The sequence below is a fragment of the Hemiscyllium ocellatum genome, chromosome 12 (assembly GCF_020745735.1).
Source record: "Hemiscyllium ocellatum isolate sHemOce1 chromosome 12, sHemOce1.pat.X.cur, whole genome shotgun sequence".
NCBI classification, from domain to species: Eukaryota; Metazoa; Chordata; class Chondrichthyes; order Orectolobiformes; family Hemiscylliidae; genus Hemiscyllium; species Hemiscyllium ocellatum.
The window spans coordinates 27,849,422-27,874,584 of NC_083412.1; the positions used below are offsets into that span (position 1 = coordinate 27,849,422).

General features: G+C 39.9%; 1 protein-coding gene across 1 annotated transcript; it reads right to left on the reverse strand.

Annotated features, from left to right (window-relative positions):
- Positions 1 to 24,840, reverse strand: syap1 (synapse associated protein 1). The gene is made up of 9 exons (XM_060832959.1): positions 24,588 to 24,840; positions 14,390 to 14,508; positions 12,908 to 12,974; positions 11,886 to 11,959; positions 8,230 to 8,369; positions 6,994 to 7,142; positions 5,456 to 5,514; positions 5,172 to 5,313; positions 1 to 1,612 (listed from the first exon to the last, which is right to left on the reverse strand). Exons 1-9 carry the CDS (start codon positions 24,760 to 24,762, stop codon positions 1,488 to 1,490), a joined length of 1,050 nt encoding a protein of 349 aa, XP_060688942.1. The 5' UTR covers positions 24,763 to 24,840; the 3' UTR covers positions 1 to 1,487.
- Positions 24,841 to 25,163: the final 323 nt, after the last annotated feature.

The following is a 25,163-nucleotide window of genomic DNA, read 5'->3' on the forward strand; positions in this document are numbered from 1 at the left end:
TTAATTTTAAGGAGTGTCTAATTTATTAATATTTAAATGATACAAGAGAAATTCGTAAGTTACATTTAGCCTGGAAGAACAACTTTGTACAACTTGAAAACAAATCACATACTTAAGCATTTACTGTATTCCAAGCTGGCATGATAAAGTAAAATTGCAATTCAGTGAAATATCCCAAACTCTCAATTGTTATGAAGAGAGGTATACACAATCCAGACCTAGCAGCAAAGCAAGTATCAATCATTTTAGCAGCTTCAAGGGCCCCTGTATTCCAATCCATTTTGTAACAACTGGGAAGATCTAGCCTGACAATTTGTAGAACCTTTGTCACCTATGATTAAAAGGAGAGGCTGTTATTCCCAATCATAACAAGACATAAACTTCAAGATTTTGAATAAACATCAGTTTAAAACAGGGCAACAGATGAGAGTTTATGGGTAAATGGACATAGGAAATTTGGTCTGTGTGGTCTTTGGGAAAATAGATTGGTGAAAAATGTTTCTTTTTATCATTTTAATCAGCATCCAGAATCAGTACTGATACATAAATCTTAGATTTGTTTCACAAAAATATAAACAAACAAGAAAAATTTATAAACACATCTAAATTTCCAGACTACCAAGTGTAATTAGTGCTTTTGGCAAATACGAAATGACAAACATTTGTACAATTTTCATTGCTAATGAATTTTTAAAAAGCTATTTCTTATTCAAACCCTATTCCTGCAAAACCCAATAAAATCAGGTAGCTATTACTAACAAGATTTCGGAGATAAACATGAGGAATGTGAAAAGGTTGTTTTATCAATATATGCATTTTTTAAATAAAAGACTTTGGCTTCTTGTGCTCACAACTAATAGTAGGAACAGATAAGGGCTGATTCCAAATTATTTAAAAATTAGCAAACAATCTGGATTATGTTTAATCTAGTCTGATTATTCTTTTGTTATAAGTTTTGTGTGTAAAACATATGTGTTCACCTATTCATGTTAGGTGATCCTAAATAATTTAGTATAGTTGAATTCTGTCTATAACTAGCCTGAAAAGCTTTTGTCAGTACTTTATTACATGATGACATTTCAAAAGAAAGTAGTGAAACCTAAGGTGTGCATCAGAATTTATTTGGACTAGACAGATATTTCCATGTTCAACCGTAAGCAATTGGTACACCTGCATGACTGCTTGTAGGTATAAACAGAGAATATATAAACCCTTAATCATTGGTACACCTGTATGACTAGTAGGTATAATGGACAATATATAAATCCTGGTACTGGAAATCTAACCTTGCTAGCCCACCTGCTTTGATCGAAAAGAAGTAAATTACTCCAAAGTACAGAGGAAACATACAGCAAGGCACTTTTTTTTTCAGAATTATTCCTACAAACGTATCTTCTCAGACAACAGTGAGTGAAGAGAACAAGGTTCATGTCAGTCATGCTAGTTAGGTGCTGGGGTAAGTAATAGAGCGCAGCACAACCTTCAATTCAACCATCCGCTTGTAACAATTCTTCAATTTCCTTATCCCAGTTTTCATCTGTTTTTTCTCCCTCAACCACCACCTCGTAATCTTGAAGTTCTTGCTGCAGTTCATCTTCCCAGTCAGCAGGTGCTGTTGGAGAAAGTTTAAGCAGGTTTATTTTCACTTTTCTTCATTTGATCAAAAGATGCATTTATAGTTGAAGTGCAGAAAACAGAAGGAGAAATGGCCTTTTGCCCCTTAAAGCTTGCTCTACCATTCAATACGGCCCCTGGATCATCAAACTCAATTCCTACTTTCTCCCCATACCCTATGATCTCTTTAGTCGCAAAAACAATGTCCAACTTTGTCATGAACACATTCCGTGTTTTGTGGTTTTAGCCACTTTCTGCGCCAGAGGATTCCACTGGCTCATCACTCTCTGGGTAAAGAAATTACTCATCTCAGTCCTAAATAGTTTATCCCATATACTTAGGCTGCGGCCCTCGATTCTGAACTCCCTGGTCATCAGGAACATCCTTCCTACATTTAACCTGTCTAGCTCTGTTAGAATTTTATATGATTCTATAAGATTTTTAAAAAATATTGTACAGGTAGTTCTCCTATGACACGATGGTCGCGTACTTGTGTGACCTTGCATAATTGAAAAATCATGCTTTAGAAACAGCACTTGAGTGTTGGTGATGTAATCGCATTAGAGCCAGCATGTTTTAAAAGCTTGCACTTTAGAAAGTGTCCCCAATTCGTCAATCGTGTTACAGCAAATTCGCATAAATGAAACGTGTTATAGCAGAATAACCCTGTAATCCTATATACGTCAGTCATTACTTGCAAATAAAAATCACGTATGTCCATTAAATGAGAAAGAGTGTCTACATACAGCATAATCAAATTGAGTGTTTCACTGCACAATCAAGCTAATCTCAAGGTTCAGTGTGCTTTTTTGCTGGGAGAAATTTAGAGAATAGTTTTAAAGTAAATGCTGATAGAACATAGGACAATACAGCGCAGAACAGGCCCTTCAGCCCTCGATGTTGCCCTGTGAACTATTCTCAGCTCCTCCCCCTACACTATCCCACAATCATCCATATGCTTATCTAAGGATTGTTTAAGTCTCCCTAATGTGGCTGAGTTGACTACATTAGCAGGTAGGCCATTCCCCACCCTTATCACTCTCTGCGTAAAGAATCTGCCTCTGACGTCTGTCTTAAATCTATCACCCCTCATTTTGTAGTTATGCCCCCTCATACAAGCTGACATCATCATCCTAGGAAAAAGTCTTTCACTGTCTACCTTATCTAATCCTCTGATCATCTTGTATGTGTCTATCAAATCCCCTCTACCTCCTTCTCTCCAATGAGAACAGAACCAAGTCTCTCAGCCTTCCCTCATAAGATCTTCCCTCCAGACCAGGCAATATCCTGGTAAATCTCCTCTACATCTTTTCCAATGCTTCCACATCCTTCCTGTAATGGGGCAACCAGAACTGTACTCAATATTCCAAGTGTGGCCGCACCAGCGCTTTGTATAGTTGCAGCATGAAAATCATGTGAGGCTATATTTTGTGTGTTCGAAACTATTAAGATGTGAAATTGTCAAGTACTTAACAGGCAGTTTAAATCTTTTTGAAATTCATGCAACATTCAATATTCATGATTATTGCAACAGAAACATTTTTTAAGTCATCAAATGAAACTGGCCAGGTTTTCTATGTCATGTCACCACAGAATGAACTCGGCAAAAATATCCAACAAGGAAAGGATTGTGCTCAGCTGTGACAATCTTATTAATTGTACTCAATGATCAGTCAATATTTTTAAAAGGTGATGGTTGTACTGAAGCAGGGAAATACATCCAAAGAAAGGGAAGAAAGAAAAAAAATCAGCCCAGGGTAATTTTGAGGATGAACACTACATTCATACAGGAGTGCTAAGGCTGACACATCCTGCAGTTGGAAACATAGTTAGGTGTCTAACTCCACTCAGTACTGCTCCTCTGCTGGGTGCTGGAATTGAGTGATGACAGAGGTATAGCAGCAGATGAATTCACTCCTGAATGAGTTAGTGAGAATATAAAAGTAGCACCTAAAACAAAGAAAACATGTCGCTCAAGAAATTCTCCAGGGTCCTCGAAAACAAAAAAGTGTGCCCTGCGGTGATCAGGTATTGATATATTTTAAACACAGGCCAGAAATCCCACCTGACATGGTTGCCTTTAGGAATTTATTCCTGATTTCTGACATACCATATGTTGATGCTCCGTTTAGTTTTGCCACACAGATGCGTTTTGTTTTAAACAATATGCCTTATGTCCAGAAAAGTGAAAGAAGCATTGCATTTAAATAACATGTTCATAGCAATGTTCTTTCTACGTTGCGCAGCCCATTCCAGCATTCTGTGCTCAGCAACAGGTGTGCTGAAGGGACTGTAGCATTGATTTCCAGTGCTGATGTCACTGCTGTGCTCAAACCTCAGTGGTCCATGCAGAAGAAAAAGAAATTAGAGGGAATTCTCAGGATGTCCCCAAGTGCTTGATAGCCAAGGAAGTGTTTCATGAAGTGTAGTCACTATTGCAATGTAAGAAATACTGAAACACAGAGAAACATTTATATATTGGAAAACGTGACACAGGGACTAATTGGTTGGACTCAGAAAGAGTTAGCACAAATACAATAAAAGCATTACTTTGTTGAGCCAGTTCAACTCGGGCACTTTACATTTGCTTTCATCTGCATTTACAAAATGCAACTGAGTTGGGCAACTGCCAACTCAAGGGCTTATGCTCGAAACGTCGAATTCTCTATTCCTGAGATGCTGCCTGGCCTGCTGTGCTTTGACCAGCAACACATTTGCAGCTGTGATCTCCAGCATCTGCAGACCTCATTTTTTACATATGAAAATAGACTCAACTCTCAAGTGTAGTCGTGACCATAAGCAGCTACGGGCCACACATACCAGACAGCGTATTCCGCTCTGTATATGAGCTGTGAGATTCAGAAAAGGAACTCTGGCTAATTGCCTCTTTACTATGGAGGAGGCATTTAGAACAACTGCAGTAATGTGTCAGTTAAGATGAGCTAACTCAGCACTGATCAGGAGTAAAATGTTCTGGGCTACATTGCACAGTTGCTTGATTGCCTTTTGAGATAATTGTCCTTTTTAATCCAATAAGCAGCACTGCATTGGGTGGTCAAAAAGATTTATTTAAATATTTTTCTCTACATTGACATTTAGTTTTAATCAAAATTTGTGACAATGTAGTTACAAGGTTACTGAAATGGAATAAAATTTGATTAACATCTGCAGAATGAACCGAATTAAAGTCACAATCCAAAACTGTATGCCAAAAAAGTATCAAATCAAAATCTTACATTAAAGTTTAATGAATGCTTTGAGGTCAAAGGGAACTGTAAAGCAACTAAAATATGTAATAATTAAAATAGTAAAAATAATTGATAATAAATACTCAGATAATATAAAAAGGTGACTTTAAAAAATGTTGCATTCAAGATTAATAAATACTTTAATGTAGAGGTTCAGCCAGTATACATAAACGTTAAATTTGTAGTGCTAAAGAAAATGCATACATTTCAGATAAAACTGCATTTAATGTTGTAATTTTTAGGGAAAAAAATAAAGCAAAAGGATGTTTCAGCTCAGGTAACATTTGAAAGTGTGATTATTATTCTTACCTTCTTTTGCAACATCCTCTTTTTTATCTAACACCAATTGCTCAATTTCTTTCCGCAGATCCTCTTGATTCAGACTGCTTGCATCGTATGCATCGCTAATAAACTCTGTAGCGCCTGGACTTGTGGAAATTTCCTCTTCCTCCTAAAAGATCACAAAGGCACAGAATGATTGGTGAAGTTTTCTCAGAGGTTGCAAAGCCAAAACTCAGAATTTGCCATACGTTACACCTTACATTATCATGCAAAGTCTAAGAATAATGTATGCTAGTCAAAACAAAAATTACCTCACATGATTTTGCATGAGTTTGGATAGGAAAAGGTGGTGTTTTTGACCTTGTTGGTTCTGAAAGGTACAAAACAGGTGAAATTCTGGTTATGAACAAGAATCATCCTTGGTACTTGTAGATCCAGAAGTATTTATTTATCCACAGACCGTCAGTGCAATCCTCACATTTTCCTCATCAGTGTCAAATGTAAAGGAATATCCTGCAATATTTCTATTATTTTTGGATCAGAATATGTGCAGTGAAGCCTGAAATTAAATGGTGATATCACAGAGTACACTGCAGCATTGTTATCTTGTAAACAGTTTGCAAATGATGGTCAGAATACTGGTAAATCAACCAATCTCAAGCACAAAATAAAACTGTTTTTTATATTATGAGATCCTTGATTAGATTTCAGTATTAGATTAGATTAGATTACTTACAGTGTGGAAACAGACCCTTTGGCCCATCAAGTCCACGCCGACCTGCCCAGACCCATTCCCCTACATTTACCCCTTCACCTAGCACTACAGGCAATTTAGCATGGTCAATTCACCTAACCTGCACACTTTTGGACTGTGGGATGAAACCGGAGCACCCGGAGGAAACCCACGCAGACACGGGGAGAATGTGCAAACTCCACACAGTCAGTCGCCTGAGGCGGAAATTGAACCTGGGTCTCTGGCGCTGTGAGGCAGCAGTGCTAACCACTGTGCCACTGAGAGTTCACTCTCATGAGATGAGAAATCCAGAGAACATTACATTTGCTCCAAGTGACAGTATAGATTGATTCTTGATGTTGTCACACCAGTATATTTTTATCACATTAACAACATTGTTAAATAATTCAAGTCATGTGCTCAGAGTATCTTCATCCTTTTTTAAATCCCAGCAGATAAGTAGAACAAAGGCATCCAGGTGATGCGAGTCAAAGAAAAAAATCTATTTGAAGAGCATCTGATGTTGCCACAATTGGCATGCTTCACAGCCAGCTTCAGGCTATTCATTTTTCTGTCAGGACTCCCAGCTGGGGGAAATTAAGTCAGCATAGCCAGAAAATAGAATAATGCATGCAATTTTTAACTGTTTACAAATAAGGTGGCTTACTACAAGCAGAGGAGGGAGCATTCGGTAAAGTGTAGCTCTTTGCCATGCTTTCAACACAATATTATTACAATTTGGTAGCTCTTTTTTGGGGACTTTCTCTACCTGATTGAAGCTCTGTAACTGTCAAACTGAAAATAGAAAGCTTTTCATTCAGAACATTTAACACTGAAAAACTTCAGGCCACTCGACATATATATGACAAATCTACAACATTCTTAATAACCTAAAACATTCTAAAAGCAATTAGTCTTATTCACCAAGACTAATGGATCCTTTTAAAAGATAACTTTTAGGATTTGTATTCATATTTCTACAAAAACTGATCAGTTCTTCATTGGACCAGGTTTAGTTGAAATTCGTCTGTTAGATTTTGAGATAAAGCACTATCAACATCCTCTGTGGCAGAGGTAATCAGTTTAGCTGGATTCTACACAAACATATGCATTTACCTGTTAAAAGGACATCATTTGGACTGCTATCTTCTCTGACCTCTTGGTCAACTGTTTGTTGTTGAGCAGCTAGGGCAGTAAGCTGTGCTGATTGTTTGATAAGCGATACCCTGTAGAAATAATTCCTCCAGAACACTTCTTCCTTTACACTGGACAGGGAACAGGAGATCAATACTCATAGAACTAATTAATTTTTATACAGATTTAGTATATGTAATCAAAATATTGCATAGAAAACAGTAGAATACAATACACAGAACCAAGATGAAATTGAGCAGGACAACTCTACCTGGTTACAGTATAAGTTTTTATCCACAACACTATCTGGTTGTAGTATAAGAATTTTGAAATAAAAATGGATTGTGCGGCGGAACATCTTGCTCGAGTTATGACAAGGAAATTATCTTGATCATCTCAGAAATATACTGAATTTCACATTTCATAATACCTGAAAACATGGGAGAATGCACTCTTGCAATTCTATCAAAAGTTTCCATTCATATTCCAAAATTAGAGCTACAATTGTTCAGTGTGGGAAGGACTCACTTGCTCCTGTTCTGTAATAACTGAGGAAGTCTTTAAGGCAATGAATCAAGAAATCTTTACCTTCCTGATTTATCAGCATTGGGATTGGAAGGGAGGGAGAGAGAGAATCTGCCTTCATACAACATCTCCAAAAATGCTTCACAGCCTATTAAGTACTGTTGATATAATGCATGGAATCATGGAAGCCAATGTACTGCAAAAATGTCCCACTAACCACAATCAGGTGAATAAACAGATGGCTTATTTTTGTGATGTTGTTTGAAACATAAATTAATGTTAGGGGGAGGAGAGAAATACTGGTCTTCTGTAATGATTTGTCTATGCTTTCCATTCTTTCCCATACAGCCTAGCTGAAATGCATGCCCAGACATCACGTTCCACACTGCTATAGAATTGGCTTTACTTGTTAACTTCTTTATTGCCAGTATGCCATTTTTCTGTTTGGAAATCTAAACAATAGCAATGGAAACATCCATTCACCTCTATGCAACTACTTTCTAAATAAAATAGATAAAGTGTAGCAATATAGATGGGATAGTGCTGAGTGTTCCAATTCTGAAAACATTTTACATTCAAAGGAACACGCTCATTTAACAGAAGTGAACAAATTAATTCAGTACATTTTGTGTCAGTTGATTTGTTATTAAAATAATTCTGAAAGCATACAAAATTGTGAAATTTATGACTTACAACTTTGGAACAAGATCAAATCGCATTCTGTTAAGAAGTTCATCTTCCTGGAGCATGACAACAGCAACAGGGTACATCTGATCAAAATCAAAATTAAACTGGACTCCTGCTGGTGGATCCCGCAAAAAATTTCTCCTTTCCTGAAAACGAAGAATTTCAGTTTACCTTCAAACAGAATTCACAAAACACTGACTCATGTAGAACATATGTTAAGTAGGACACTATTCATTCACAGATGATGAAGCTGGAGAAGGCTGGTCTGGTGATAAGTGCATACTTCACATGAAAGGAAGAGGAATGTAGGTACAGAATTTGGGAAGGAGGACTGTGAGGTTCTTGAGCAGATTGACAGAGTGAGGTGGTATTGGATTTGATGATTTTAAAAGTGGACAAATCTCCTGATCTGGATGAATTGTATTCCAGGCTGCTGGGAAATGAGAAAAGAAGTTACAGGGCCTCTAAACAAATTTTTAATCCCTCTCTGGTCAGAGGACTGGATGAAGGACTGGATAATGTGGTCCTACTTTTCATGAATGGCGGTGGAGATAAACCAGATACAGACACTGAGTCTCATTCCAGTGCAGGGAAGTTACTGGAGAAAATTCTAAAGCATAAATTAAACCCTCACTTGGACAGACAAGGTTTGATCATAGATGGTCAGCATGGCTTTATCAGAGGGGAGTCATGCCTAACAAATTTAATTGAATTCTGAGAGCGAGTGACCTGGTGTGTAAATGAAGGTAGTATAATTGATGTAGTTTATGTGGATTTCAGCAAAAATTTGACAAGGTCCCACAAAGGAATCTGATAGAGCTAAAAGCACATAGGATCCAGGATAACTTGGCAAGTTGGATTCAAAATTAGCTTACTTAGGTTTGGAGACAGAGGCTGGTGGTACAAGGTTGTTCATGTGACAGGAGGCATGTCCAGTGGAGTACCACAAGTGTCATTGCTGCGTCCCTTATTGTTGATGATAAATATAAATGACATGGAATACATCACAGGGGGTGGGGAATAATAAGCAAGTTTGCCGATGACAAAGATTGGTCAGGTAGATGACAGTGAGGAAACAGGTCTCAGGTTACAGGAGATTATAAATGGCTTGGTTCGATAGGCAGACGGAATTTAACCCTAAAAGATGTGAGGCTATGACTTCCAAAGTGCATCACAAGGTAAGGGTGTACTCAATGAACACCAGGAAGCTCAGAGGAACAGAGAAATTTTGGGGTGCTAGTCCACAGACACCTGTAAGCAGTAGGACAGGTAAAGGCAACATATGAAACTCTTGCCTTTATCAGTTGTGGCATAGATTATAAGAGCAGGGAGATGACGTTACAGCTGTACAAAAATTTGGTTACACTACAGCTGAAGCACTGTGTGACCAATCACACGAAGGATGTGATTGCAATGGAAGAGATGCTGTGAAGCTTCACCAGGACGTTCCCTGGGATGGAGAATTTTAGATATTAAGTCAGAGTCATACAGCATGGAACCACACCCTTTACTCCAACTTGTCCATCCTGACCAGATATCCTCCACTGATCTAGTCCTATTTGCCAGCATTTTGTCCCCTATTCCTCTAAACCCTTCTTATTCATGTACCCAAGCAGATGCTTTTTAAATGTTGTAATTGTATATCCACTGCTGGCAGCTCGATCCATACGCGTACCACCCTGTGTGAAAAAGTTGATCCTCAGGCCCCTTTTAAATCTTTCCCCTCTCAGCTTAAACCTATGACCTCTGCGTTTGGATTCCTCCACTCTGGGAAAAAGACTTTGGCTATTCACCTTTTCCATGCCTCTCTTGATTTTATAACTGTCTACAAGTGAGGTCATCCCTCAGCCTCCGACACCCAGGGAAAACACTCAGCCTATTCAATGTCTCCCTATAGCTCAAACTCTCCAACCTCAGCAACATTCTTGCAATTTTTTCTCAACTCTTTCAAATTTAACAATGTGTATTTCCTTCAGTAGGGTGACCAGAATTGGAAGTGGATTCCAAAAGTGGCCTCATCAATGTTCTGTACAGCCACAACATGACCTCCCAACCCCTATACTCAATACACTGACCTATAAATGCAAGCGCGCCAACTGTCTTCTTCACCACCCTGTCCACCTGCAACTCTATTTTTAAGGAACTCTGCATAAACACCCATAGGTCTCTTTGTTTGGCGACACTCCCCAGGGCCCTACCGTTAACTGTGTAAGTCCTGCCCTGGCTTGCCTTAACAAAATGCAACACCTCACATTTATCAAAAGTAAACTTCATCTGTCACTCCTTAGCCCAATGGCCCATCTGACCAAGGTCCCAGTGTAATTGGAGATAACCTTTGTCACTGTTTACTACACAAATAATTTTGGTGTCATATATAAACTTACTAACCATGTGTCCTTTTTAAAAAGAGGAGGCTGCGAGGTGACCTGATGAAGTATAAAAGATTATGAGGGACATGTACAGGGTGGATAGCAAGCAGCTGTTCTCTTTAGCTTAAGGGCCAATAATTAGTGGGCAAAATGTTAAGGTGAAAGGCAGAGGATTTAAAGGGGATTTGTGGAAAACATATTTCACGCAGAGAGTGGTGAGAATCTAGAATTGCTGTTGAGATGGGAAAGCTCAACTTTTTTAGATGTTACCCGGAAGAGCACTTGAAATGTCATCACATTCGAGGCTACTGGCCATGTGCAGGCAAGTGGGACTGATGTAGATTTGTGGCAGTTTCAATGGGCTGATAGGCCTCTTCTATACTTATAATTCTTTGGTTGTTATACCTCAAACATGAAACTGTGAAACAGGCAGAATAAAATCCCTGTTGCTGGTTTCAAAATGGACAGAAACAATTAACATTTATCTTCCTACATTTGATTTTTCATGGCAAGAATGTAGAATTCATTTTACGTTTTGGGTCCTCGTCAGGAATCTGGCAGCAAAGACATGAAAGGAGAAAGAACCATAAAGCAAAGTGGCAGGAGGAGAGTTGTCACGTTATGTAGGGAATGAAATGGCCGGTTGAAAGGTTCACGCCTCTCACAATGCCACTTTACAATTCCTAGATATTATTTTGAAATATATAGAACACCCAGCAGCCGAACAAAATTGGAAGCCAAAAATACCATTCCTGAAATTTCCTTCATCAGTTCATGGTCTCCCTGTCCTCTAGATATGACAGCTCGGGGGGGCGGGGGGGGGGGGGGGGGGCAGCCTACCTTTCAGGATCAATGTTGCAATTCAATCACACCCCTTATTTTACATAAACATACAAGGTTATCATTCCATGGAGAGAGGTCTACTGACAAACTATGGCTTAAACCACTCCATGGCTCTAGTTGATGAGCATGTTAATATGTTTCTTGTTATATCAGAGGTGAGTGCCTGGTGACCACTATGATGACTGCAACAAAAGCAACATTTGGAGCAAATTAACAGTACAAAATTGACGCAAGATGTTGCAATTTATAGCAGATCACTGATCTCACTATGACGAGGAAAGTCTGGACCATTTAAAAACAAATTTCAGGCTGGGAGTTTGTCATTCTCACATTTTAACATTAACGAGCAAGCTTAATTTTTAATGGTACATTAGTTCCAGTCACTGTCTAACCTTTGCACAATTCCAAAATAAAATCATTTTGAAATATTAAATAGAAAAGCAGACATACCGCTGATAAGGCTAAGATTTGTTGCTGAATAGCTTCTTCTTCACTGTATCCAACCCAAGGAGGTACTGCTGCATCTGGAAAAAAATCGTTTACAAAGAAAGTTTTTATCTTTTTATAAAAAGCACACCACCCCAGTCCCTAGATACTGATAGAGTGTTTATGGCATACATTCCACTCTAAATAAAATTTTAGTTTGCTAAGTGTAAGCATTTTAGGCTGCATTAGAGTACAACTTTAGCATTATGCAATACAAGCAACGCAGAGCAGTGTTCCCAAAGTATCAGATCAACTATTCCTCCTCCCACCAAGAACGATACCAAAGTGCATGACAATTTCTCCTCTTCTCCATAACTGCAGTGCAACGACATACTAGATATCTACCTCCAACTATTACACATTACATAAAATCTCACATTCTTTGGTCCCTGAAGTAATGCAGATGTATAATACTATAAAAACAACCGTTAGATTTATCAATCATAAATCAGTTTATATAGTGTCATGCATTGTGTTAAATGGTTATTTAATTGTTATAAAACAGTCTGACCTCAAATCTATTGTTAAATAAGTGATCTACTGGTACTTATTAAAATTTGTTTCTACTTTCACTGTTCAGTTTATTTTACTGCCAACATCTCATATAGACTTTTCATCCTGGTATGAAATGGCATCCATTTTTTGTTTGCATTGTAAATCCTGTCCATTTGGCTATTAGTAAATGCAATGCAGAGCAAATGCCATAGGTATTTAATATAACTACAGAAAGTACACAGCATGTGAGATCACCTGGCTAGCAACAGACAATGAGGTTAAGCTTTATTTAAGCACATGTTCATTTTTCCCCTCTGTGTAAAACCTAAGGACGTAATGACTTTGATCAACTTATCAATTAATGACATCCATCACAAAACTTGGAATTTGGAAAGACCATAGAAGATAGACCATATTAGGGAACACTTAAGCTTTCTGAGCATATATTGAGGTACACAAAAGTAATCTATACTATCATAAATAGACAGTACCTGTTTTCTTTGTCAGCTTTTCTTGCACAAACTTGTCTTGTTCTTTTTTGAAATCGCCAATAATGGTCTAAAATATGGAAATAGAATGTGCTTACACCCATGCTACTTAGGGACAAACTTATGACTTGAAGATAGTTATCAATAGCTGATTTAAAATTCATTTCCTGATCACAGAAGTGTTTGTTCACTTACAGATGCAAAAGTTTATGTGCTGCATAAATATCCACCTAAATACAAATGAAAATAAATAAATATTTAAAAATAATGTCTGAAATGATAGCGATTCACCTCGAGAAAATAGTTAAATCAATATTTGGTACCAGAGACTGATTGAAAAGCAACAATTCAGATTGTTCATATCGTAAACTCAGTGAAGATTCTGCTTACATCAAATGTTGGAATATAGATGCAGTAATTGCCAGAAAATCAGTGTCCAATACAATTTTTTATTCTTTGTTATAGTTTTAGGTTAATTTGAGTGTTCCAATTTTAAACTAGCATTTGTACCATTTTGATTTAAGAAAAGTAACCAGATGTTCACAGGAAAGTATATTATTTAGAAAATATTATGGAGTGGAGTTTCTGCTAATGGTTAACCAGCTCACTGAAAAGGTCCAGAAAATACAAACACAAATCAGTTACTATAATCTTTAACGCTAATGTGAGCATCGGTTGATACCAAGGAGCATGTGCATGAGCAGTGATCTCTCTCTGACATTGTAACTGTCTATAATCATCAATTAACTAGATGACCAATTTTAATACAACAGTATATCATGCACGAGAAATAAATAATTAAACAAAGTAGAACAGTCGAGCTTTTCTTTTAATTTTGAAGAATCAGCTTAATATTGTGCACATGTGCGTTTGGGGATTATTGGTGCAGGAGTGTGAAGAAAAATCCTTAAATATCATTCCATCTCACCCAGAAAATTGGCCATACCTCCAGATCAAAATAATGAAATGGCAAGATTTTGGTGCTGAAACTAGTAAGTGACTCAAAGCTTTTATAATAAAAGCTTCTTCCAGCAATTTAAAATCTGGTTGCTCAAAGGTAGAGGAGTCAACACTTATAGAAATATCTTTTTTGCTGTAACTCCAACTTCAGCAGCATTGAGAAAATGCAATTACAAATACTCTTATTTAAATGTTAATGTAAAGAAACATTAAAAGAAATCACTCCATCAAATTATGCTGGTTCATGGAATATTTCCCATGTGATTATGCAAAAATATTTTATTATCCTTAAACTGTAATTTAAAACAGCTTCATTTACACTCAATTTTCCAATTGCTTCCAAAATAAAAACTCAACACTTATGTTTCTAAGAATTGCTGGACATTATGGACACATTAAATCTTGTGCCTCTCCTTCCATGTGTCACTCCTTCCATGTACCACAGCTGCAACATATCATTATAGCTTCAGCATGTAACATTTATAATATTTGTAATTCAATAGTTTTCTGTGGAAACATACGAACCTTGTCAATCACACCATCAATATTGCCTTCTTCTACAGATTTTTTAATAGTCTGTGCAGTTTCAACCATGGATTCAGATATCTTCTTGGAAGCAGCAGTCGCAAAACTGAACAGATAATCTGTGCAAGAAAAGAAAAGGTCCGATACTATAGTACAACTCTCTAGGTACGTAACCAGTATCCAAACAACCAAAGTTAACAAAATACTTTAAGTAATTCAGAAGGTGTGTAACATTACCTTGATATCTGTGTTTGGCTCAAGGCTTTCGATCAAACTTTCTAAGCACTGAAATCGGCTTTTATTTTTCCGTATCCTTGTGAATTTTACAATTCATATGCTTAGTAAACAAATATCTACACAGCAACATGTGGTTAAATATTCATGTGATATTACAGTCATTAAGTTATTAATCTAGAAAACTGTGTTATGTAATCAAATTGATACTGACAGAACCTAAGTGTCCCCAGAAGATAGTGCTTCTAATTGTAGCGGTCAGCTCTCTTATGACATGGGGCAAGCTACTCAGCATCTCTCTTTTTTCAGAAGCCAATCTGCTGGATAAACCACCGCACTGAAGAAAAGTTAGATGCTTTTAAATCAACTAGTTCAAGTGCGTTAGGACACACCTTTTGAGCAGGTGGAACTTGAACCTAGGCCTTCTGTCCCAGAGGTAGGGACATCATCACTGCACCACAATACCCAAAGAATATAACTACCTTCTTTTTGATCCACCACATCAATTAATCCACTAAACAAGTAACAATTAACAAACGCTATGCATCTGGGTCAGTGTCACAATAAGAAAAAGAAAACAAAAATGGTGAGGAAACAAGGCAGGAAACTAAATCAAAATAGTATCAGAGGTGGAGATATTGCATTCCAGACACTGTAATGGTAGGTTCACTCTAAACGTTTCAAGTGTGGTGGCTGACACCACGTACTTCCAGAGACATCTGGGCATAGGGAAGCCAAGGAAGGGGGACAGATAGTTAGGAAATATGACTTCCGCTATGATCTACAACATGAATTTGTTGATGGCTACCTAAGCCAGGCTCAGGATAAGGCCCACAAGATGGTCCTCTGGCCTGCCTGCATCCCTCAACACCACCTGCACATAATTCCAAGAGAATGGGACTGGGGTGGTGGTGGGTGTTTTCCGGGTGGAATGCTCTTTGGAGAGTCATCGTGGATTTGTTGACATGTTTCCATACTGTAGAGATTTTTTGGAAGAACTGAGGGGATGTAGCTGCCTGCAACCAAAATATACATTGTCCACAGGCATCATAGCACAGCAAAGTAAACAACCAGGCTGTGATTGGGACTGTTGTGACATGTTATATGTTGTGGTAGCAACCACTGACAGTTTGTGGGTGGGCACAGTGCTGTCACCAATTCTCCTTTCTAGTCTTAAATTGACAAGACGAGTTGAGAGACCATTGCTGAAACTTCCATCCGTTATTACACACCTCTACGGCAGCATGGAGTTGAACCATGGCTGTTTAGGCACGAGGTCTGGTGTCTACCAGTGCAAAATGTCCCACACAAATGCCATAACACATCAGAACAGGGTGACTATAATATCTAAAACAAGACCTTAGCATCAGCTGAACCTTCACTCCACAAAGAGAACAGAAACATTTAAAAGAAAGTTGTGTCTTGGACTAAAAGGTTCAGTTCAGGTCTGATTGCCCCAGAATGTGTGTCACAACACCTCGGAACAGGTTAATTAGAAAATATTTACACCCCACGTCTTGCTAATATCCTAGATGCTTGCCAGCATTGGAATGCATTCTGATCTCTTCAGTTTGCTCCATATTTACATTTTTAAACAAACCAAACTGTGTACTTAAAGGGTCACGTGGCACAGTGGTAGCGTCCTTACCTCTGAGCCAGATAGCCTGGCCACAGGTTTCAACTGGTGCAGAGCTTTCTTAAAACAAAACTCTGCATTCTTCAGGCTCTTGTTGTGCAATGTGCGTATTCTTATTTATGGGCAAGTGGATCCATGTATAATTCCATCCTGCCCAGAGATGAGTATGAACAGGTTGATTAAAACTGTCTTATTACTCAACAGTTTCCGCAGAAAACAATGGGTTGAAGTCAGCCTTCCAAATCATTGTCATTTCAGAAAAGAACTGACCTCTTCCTCTGTGCTGCATTGACTTCTGACTGGAAAGGGAACCAGAAGGGAAAGGTGGAAATTGATGTTTGTAGTAGATTATATTACACACACACACAAAATAAAACCCTTGCGAAGCTTAGAGTCTGTGCTGTTTACAACATATTCAATATGTGGATATAATGTGTGAAACAATGAGAAATCTTAGTAGGGGAATCTTTTGCCAGGGAATGGCGTGATCTTTGGGTATTGTAATATTTAGTAAATGGCATACAAATTACCTCAGAATAAAATGTGTTGTCTTGACCTCAGTGCTACAATAATGATGACCCAACACTCCAAGTCAGCATGACAGGCCATGTAGCTCATGCCAAAACTAATAAATTTATTTTGAAACAGAATAGATGAAGATGACAAGTTAACAAGCAACATTATAACGACTCATTATGTTGTAAACTCGCCTGAATCTAGGTGCAATATTACAGATTTAAGTCCTGCACAAAGGCTTGAACTATAAAAATCAAAGCTAGCCAATTTTGACGGTATTAGGCGAGAACTTTCGAAAGCTGATTGGAGGCAGATGTTCGCAGGTAAAGGGACGGCTGGAAAATGGGAAGCCTTCAGAAATGAGATAGCAAGAATCCAGAGAAAGTATATTCCTGTCAGGGTGAAAGGGAAGGTTGGGAGGTATAGGGAATGCTGGATGACTAAAGAAATTGAGGGTTTAGTCAAGAAAAAGAAGGAAGCATATGTCAGGTATAGACAGGATAGATTGAGTGAATCCTTAGAAGAGTATCAAGAAAGTAGGAGTATACTTAAGAGGGAAATCAGGAGGGCAAAAAGGGAACATGAGATAGCTTTGGCAAATAGAATTAAGGAGAAGCCAAACGGTTTTTACAAATATATTAAGGACAAAAGGGTAACTAGGGAGAGAATAGCACCCCTCAAAGATGAGCAAGGCGGCCTTTGTGTGGAGCCACAGAAAACGGGGGAGATACTAAATGAATTTTTTTTAGATTAGATTACTTACAGTGTGGAAACAGGCCCTTCGGCCCAACAAGTCCACACCGACCCGCCGAAGCGCAACCCACCCATACCCCTACATTTACCCCTTATCTAACACTACAGGCAATTTAGCATGGCCAATTCACCTGACCCGCACATCTTTGGACTGTGGGAGGAAACGCAGACACGGGGAGAACTCCACACAGTCACTCGCCTGAGTCGGGAATTGAACCCGGATCTCAGGCGCTGTGAGGCAGCACTGTGCCACCGTGCCGCCCACTAAATATTTGTATCAGTATTTACCGTGGAAAAGGATATGGAAGATATAGACTGTAGGGAAATAGATGGTGACATCTTGCAAAATGATCAGATTACAGAGGAGGACGTGCTGGATGTCTTGAAATGGTTAAAGGTGGATAAATCCCCAGGACCTGATTAGGTGTACCCGAGGACTCTGTGGAAAGCTAGAGAAGTGATTGCTGGGCCTCTTGCTGAGATATTTGTATCATCGATAGTCCCAGGTGAGGTGTCGGAAGACTGGAGCTTGGCTAACGTGGTGCCACTGTTTAAGAAGGGTGCTAAAGACAAGCCAGGGAACTATAGACCAGTGAGCCTGACCTCAGTGGTGGGCAAGTTGTTGGAGGGAATTCTGAGGGACAGGATGTACATGTATTTGGAAAGACAAGAAATGATTAGGGATAGTCAACATGGCTTTGTGTGTGGGAAATCATGTCTCACAACTTGATTGAGTTTTTTGAAGAAGTAACAAAGAGGATTGATGAGGACAGTGCAGTAGATGTGATCTATATGGACTTCAACAAGGTTCCCCACGGGAGACTGATTAGCGAGGTTAGATCTCATAGAATACAGGGAGAACTAGTCATTTGGATACAGAACTGGCTCAAACATAGAAGACGGAGGGTGGTAATGGAGGGCTGTTTTTCAGACTAGAGGCCTGTGACCAGTGGAGTGCCACAAGGATCGCTGCTGGGTCCTCTACTTTTTGTCATTTACAAAAATGATTTGGATGCAAGCATAAGAGGTAAAGTTAGTAAGTTTGCAGATGACACCAAAATTGGAGGTGTAGTAGACAGCGAAGAGGGTTACCTCAGATTACAACAGGATATTGGCCAATGGGCTGAGAAGTGGCAGATGGAGTTTAATTCAGATAAATGCGAGGTGCTGCATTTTGGGAAAGCAAATCTTAGCAGGACTTATACACTTAATGGTAAAGTCCTAGGGAGTGTTGCTGAACAAAGAGATGCTGGAGTGCAGGTTCATAGCTCCTTGAAAGTGGAGTCGCAGATAGATAGGATAGTGAAGGCGGTGTTTGGTATGCTTTCTTTTATTGGTCAGAGTACTGAGTACAGGAGTTGGGTGGTCATGCTGCACCTGTACAGGACACACACCACTGTTGGAATATTATGTTCAATTCTGGTCTCCTTCCTCCAAGGATGTTGCCAGGGTTGGAGGATTTGAGCTATAGGGAGAGGCTGAACAGGCTGAGGGGTGACCTTATAGAGGTTTACAAAATTATGAGGGGCATGGATAGGATAAATAGACAAAGTCTTTTCCCTGGAGTCGGGGAGTCCAGAACTGGACGGCATAGGTTTAGGGTGAGAGGGGAAAGATATAAAAGAGACCCAAGGGGCAACTTTTTCACGCAGAGGGTGGTACATGTATGGAATGAGCTGCCAGATGATGTGGTGGAGGCCGGTACAATTGCAACACTTAAGAGGCATTTGGATGGGTATACGAATAGGAAGGATTTGGAGGGACATGAGCTGGATGATGGCAGGTGGGACTAGATTGGGTTGGGATATCTGGTTGGCATGGACAGGTGTTACTGAAGGGCCTGTTTCCATGCTGTACATCTCCATGACTCTAATTCTTCAAATGTAGTCGTTAGAAAGCTGCACTGTTCAAAGTACTGTTTTTCAAATGAGACATTAAACAGATCTGTTAAACAGGGACATGAAACAAATCTGTCCCCTCAAGTGGATGTAAACACTCCTATTTTTAAGTGATGAGTTATCCCCAGCAACCTGGCTAATATTTCTCCCTTGATCAACATCACAAAAACAGATCATCTTCATATTGATCTTTATAGGACCTCACAGAATGCAAATTGGCTGCCATGAGTCCTGCATTACAATACTGATTCACTTCAAGTGCTTCATTGATTATACATCACTTAGAGATGTCTGGTTGTCATGAAATATGCTAATGTGGTTCTTTGACACCCCTTTCCCTCCCCCCACAAAAGTATATGGCGTCTAGACAACAGGGAATTTCTCAAATATCACATCCTAAGTCAAGTTTTTCAGAATTAAGTTTTTAGATCAATTATATTCGCCAACCAAGATGACCATTTGCAAACTATTGATTAATGAGTGGATCATTTAACATTTCACAGAAATGACAGTCAGCTCTCGCCTAGCCCTGTTAATGGGAGACACATGAATATTATACAAAAGTGGTTACCTGAATCTAAAACAAAATTGGTAAGCTGTAGCTTAAAAATCAAGAGGGACTTTAAGATTCCATAGCCATGAGAAATTCCTGTGGTAACTTAACTTGACTGTCTCCTAATAAAGTCATGTACTTGCTATAATGGACCAAAGTTGTGCAAGAACCCTTGATAGAAAACAATGATCAAAATTAAATGAAGTATCAATTTTTGGCTTAATTTAAAAATTTCAGTATTCAAGCTTAAGATCTGAAATATCTAGATTTCAGTTGCATCAGTGAGTTCCTCACTCTACCAGTACAGGAGACGGCTAACTGTCTTTACTATGCAGTGAAGGGAAAGTTTCAAAGTAATCTCAGACTGTTCCTGAACATATACTGGTAACCAATACTTAGACCAAATCGACTGTCTGTTCTCTGTTCTAAGACTCAAAGTTTTTCAAAAAAATACAGCGTTACAAATATGCCATAACAATAGAAACTGTGGTGAAACCACATCAGTAACTAATTTGAAATATGACAAGGGTTTCTCATTGTCAGGCTGAACTAAGTTCATTGACACTGTTAAGCTGCTGTTTGTGTTTAAAATACAAACAAATTCTCCACAAATTAATTTCAGTTTTTTTTTTGCAAGGATTTTCACTACCACTACTAAGACAAGTCGATTTGCACACTGTTTGGATATATTGATTATATGTTTGTGAAGATGTATAATGCAGTAAGTTAAAAAAGGCTAAAAATAAACAAGGCAAAAAAATGAAATTAATTTGGTACTACAGTAAAGTTACATTAGCAGTGGAGTCACAGTATTCAGAAAGATTTTCAAGATGTAAACAGACACATCTAATTCAAACTAATCTGTTGCAGTGTCTTGCCATCAACTCACATCCAATCATTAGGCTTAACCAAATCATGTCATGCCTGTGCGATGCAAAGTGGTGTTTGAAATCCAACATTCTGGGAGTCTTTAAAAGTGCCTGCTTGTAATTCTGTTCAAATTCTTATCCACGTGTTAGTGACCCACAAACTAGATTCCTCCTTCCTAACCACAGAAATTCTGAGCCTGGACTAAAGCTCATGAGAGAGAAGTTCAGTGACACATTGCATATGATCTAAAATTAAATTTGATGCAAAACCAAAAGGAACATTCAAATGATGTTCCCAGTGGTGTAAGTGCAGTGTGTCTTCAATAGATTTCACAACTGTAGGAAATAATTTCACAACTCAAAATAATTATTCCATCTACAGAGGAACCTCGATTTATCCGAATGACACGGGCGGTGAGTATTTTGTTCAGATAATCGAATGCTGGGTAACAGTTTAGCCAAGCATCTGGACCTTGCAATCTTATTGGATAATCCAATATTCAGACGATCGAATTTCAGATAATCGAGGGTCCTCTGTATATTCACTGAGGTTCACACCCACTGAGGTCACCAACACATGCAACTGGTGAAGATCTCAGTAGCTTCAGTAATTAACATCGGGCAGTCAGAGATAAGTCTAAATGCACAAACCATACCACCTTTCAATAATGAATATAGACTTTACATTTTGGCATCAAGTAGATGTTTGTCAGCATTGCCAAGCTAATCATTTGCTCAGACAATAGAACAGCATATTTCATCGGATTGTTAAATGAACTAGTCCTGTAGTCTGTGGGCAGGGAATGTAAACTTAATATAGAGAACACAAACTCTATTAGGTATTTGAGCCACTTGAGCATTGTCCAATGTAATCCGGGTCAGATGTTACAAACATCCAAGGAAGAAGGTCTGAGAGGTGAGATACGTTTTAAAAAATAGTAGAAAGTTCATTGTTTATTGGAAAAGTCGGAACAATTACAAGCAATTCCACTTTATTGGATGCAGGTATGTACTTTTCTCGTGGCAATATTTTGAACAGCAAGGGAGTTATCTCTGATATCTCTATTAATATTTATCTCCCAGTGTTAAAAGAAAAGCTGCTCATCATCATATTGCTGTTGGTGGGAGTTTGCTGTGCACATACTGACTGCCATATTTCCTGCATTATGACAATTTTAAAAACTACTGGAAGGGCCAAAAGGCACTTGGCGTCACCCAGCAGTTGTTAAAAGAACAATGTAGAAACAAGACTTTCTTTCAGAGTTTTTAAACTGCAGTTGGCCTGTCATTGATACATAATCTCCATTGATGACCCAAGACATTTGGGGACATTCCAGTCACATTCAAAAGACAACTTTAGGTTTGTGCTCCAAAACTTGCCGAATCCTTAAACAACTGTTCCAGTACAGATACAACAATGGCTTCTACCCAAAAATATGGAAAATCGCCCCAGTTCATCCTGTACATAAAAAGCAGGACAATCCAACCTGGCCAATTACCACACCAGTGTATGCTTGATCATCAGTAAAGTAATCGAGGAGAAAGTGAGGTCTGCAGATGCTAGAGTATCAGAGCTGAAAATGTGTTGCTGGAAAAGCGCAGCAGGTCAGGCAGCATCCAAGGAACAGGAAATTCGATGCTTCGGGCATAAGCCCTTCATCAGGAATGAGGAAAGTGTGTCCAGCAGGCTAAGATAAAAGGTAGGGAGGAGGGACTTGGGGGAGAGGCGATGGAGATGTGATAGGTGGAAGGAGGTTAAGGTGAGGGTGATAGGCCGGAGTGGGGTGGGGGCAGAGGGGTCAGGAAGAAGATTGCAGGTTAGGAAGGCGGTGCTGACTTCGAGGGATTCGACTTAGACAAGGTGGGGGGAGGGGAAATGAGGAAACTGGAGAAATCTGAGTTCATCCCTGAGTTCAAAACCAACTTTCTGTTGGTTGGAGTCATACCTAGTTCAAAAGAAAATGTTTGCAATTTTTGGAGGTCTGTCACCTCAGCTGCAGGGCATCACTACTGGCATTCCTCAGGTTAGTGGCCAACTATCTTTAGCTGCTTCATCAATAACTTTCTCTCCACAATAAGGTCAGGAGGAGGAGATGCTCGCTGATGATTGCACAATGTTCAGAATGATCTTGACGATATCCAGGCTTAGGCCCACAAGTGGCAAGTAACATTCATACTGCACAAATGCTAGGCAATGATCATCTCCAACAAGAAACAGACTCACTAACACCCCATAACATTTCAATGGTGTTACAATCACTGAATCCTCATTATCAAGACCCTGGGGAGATACCATTGACCAGAAACTGAATCAGACCTGCCAACTAATTCAGAACTATGAGAGCAGGTCAGAGGCTAAAAATATTGCAATAGTAACTTACTTCCTGACTTCCCAAAGCCTGTCCAGCATCGGTTGCACAGTGGCTCAGCAGTTAGTACTGTTGCTTCACAGCATGAGGGACCTGGGGTGGATTCCAGCCTTGTGCGACTGTCTGTGTGGAGTTTGCACATTTTCCACGTGTCTGTATGGGTTTCCTCTGGGTGCTCGTTTCTTCCCACAGTTACAAAGTTAGGTGAATTGGTCATGCTAAATTGCCCATAGTATTCAGGGATGTATAGGCTAGGTGCATAGTCAGGGGTAAATGTAGGGTAGGAGAATGGGTTTGGGTGGGTTACTCTTTGGAGGGTTAGTTTGGACTTGTTGGACTAAAGGTCCTGTTTCCACACTGTAGTGATTCTAATTTTAATTCTAAAGGGCACAAGCCAGGACTGTGATGGAATATTCCCGCACTTGCCTGGATGAGTGCAGTTCCAAAAACACTGAAAACAACCTGACATGGTACAGGGCAATGCAGCCTGCTTGACTGGCATCACATCAACTCTGTCTGCCACCAATGCTCAGTAACACTATTTATGAGATGCACTGCAGAAATTCACCAAAAATCCTTCGACACTAACTTCCAAACTCACAATCACTTCCACTCAGGAGGACAAAGACAGCAGATCCATGGAAAAACCAACACGTGCAGATTCCCCTCCAATCCACCCACCATCCTGACCTGGAAATATGTTGCTGTTCACGGTTGCTGGATCAAAATCCTTGAATTCCCTCCCTGAGGCCATTACAGGTCCACCTATAGCGCTTGGATTGCAAATGCTTCGAAAATAGAGCCACCTTTCTCAAGGGCAACTAGAGACAGGCAATAAATGCTAGCCATGCTCACAACCCATGAAAGAATGAAACCAAACCACTCTCGGGTAGTGTATTGCATGAGAGAGTTACCCGAGTCCACCTGCAGCCACAGAGAGCTGGCTGCTGGATGGTCAACCAAGGGCTGACAACATCTGCACTGTTTATTCTGGGACCTGGTTCACTCTCCATCCAAGGGATGCACTGGGAGCAGCTCAATATGTGAGTGAGAGATGCACAGATCTGTATGGAATAATGATAATTCGGAGCTGTGTATGTAAATGTGGAAATATGAATGGCATTACCTAATGTACAGTGTATCAAATTATTCTATGCATATTTTATGAATAAAGTATATTTTTGAAATAAAAAAAAATGCACTGGGAGCAGGGCGTGTAAACACTGATACCTGCCTGGCCTGCCAGCATCCAGAGACTAGACAGTGACTCCCATCCCTCCGCCCCGGTGATACTGCAGGGGGGGGGCGGGTGCGGCCGCTATTTGTAGCTGCTGTCCGCCCTTCCTCCGTGGAGAGCCGCCCGCACTCACCTCCCAGCCCCTTGGCCTGCCTCAGCGTCTCGGGAGACCCATCTCCGCTGACCGCTCCACCTCCTCCCCCGCCGGCGCCGTTGCCCTGATCCGGCGACCTGTCCTCCGGCCTATACTCGGCCGCCGGCTCCTTGGCCGCGTCCAGGCCGAACCAACTGCCGACCGCTCGGAACATCCCGATCTGCGGTGGCGCAGCGATACGGAAACACCTGCGACCCCAACCGGCCGCCAACCGTTACCGCGCATGCGCCCCACCGCATATCTGCCAAGATGGCCGCAAGGGACGCCACTGAGACACGGATGGCAATACGCATGCTCCACACTGCCTGACGGGGGTCGCAGCCGATCCACGGACGACACTGCGCATGTGCCGATATGTTCAGCGCGTCCACGGCTGTGAAATGGACGACACTGCGCATGTGCTGATATGTCCCGTGAAGACACTGCCGGGGTAAGGACGACAATGCACATGTGCTAATATGTCCAGTAGAGACACGGCCGGGACAATGACGGCACTGCGCATGCGTTACTATGTCCCGCGGTGACGCTACAGGGACACGGACGTCACCACGCACG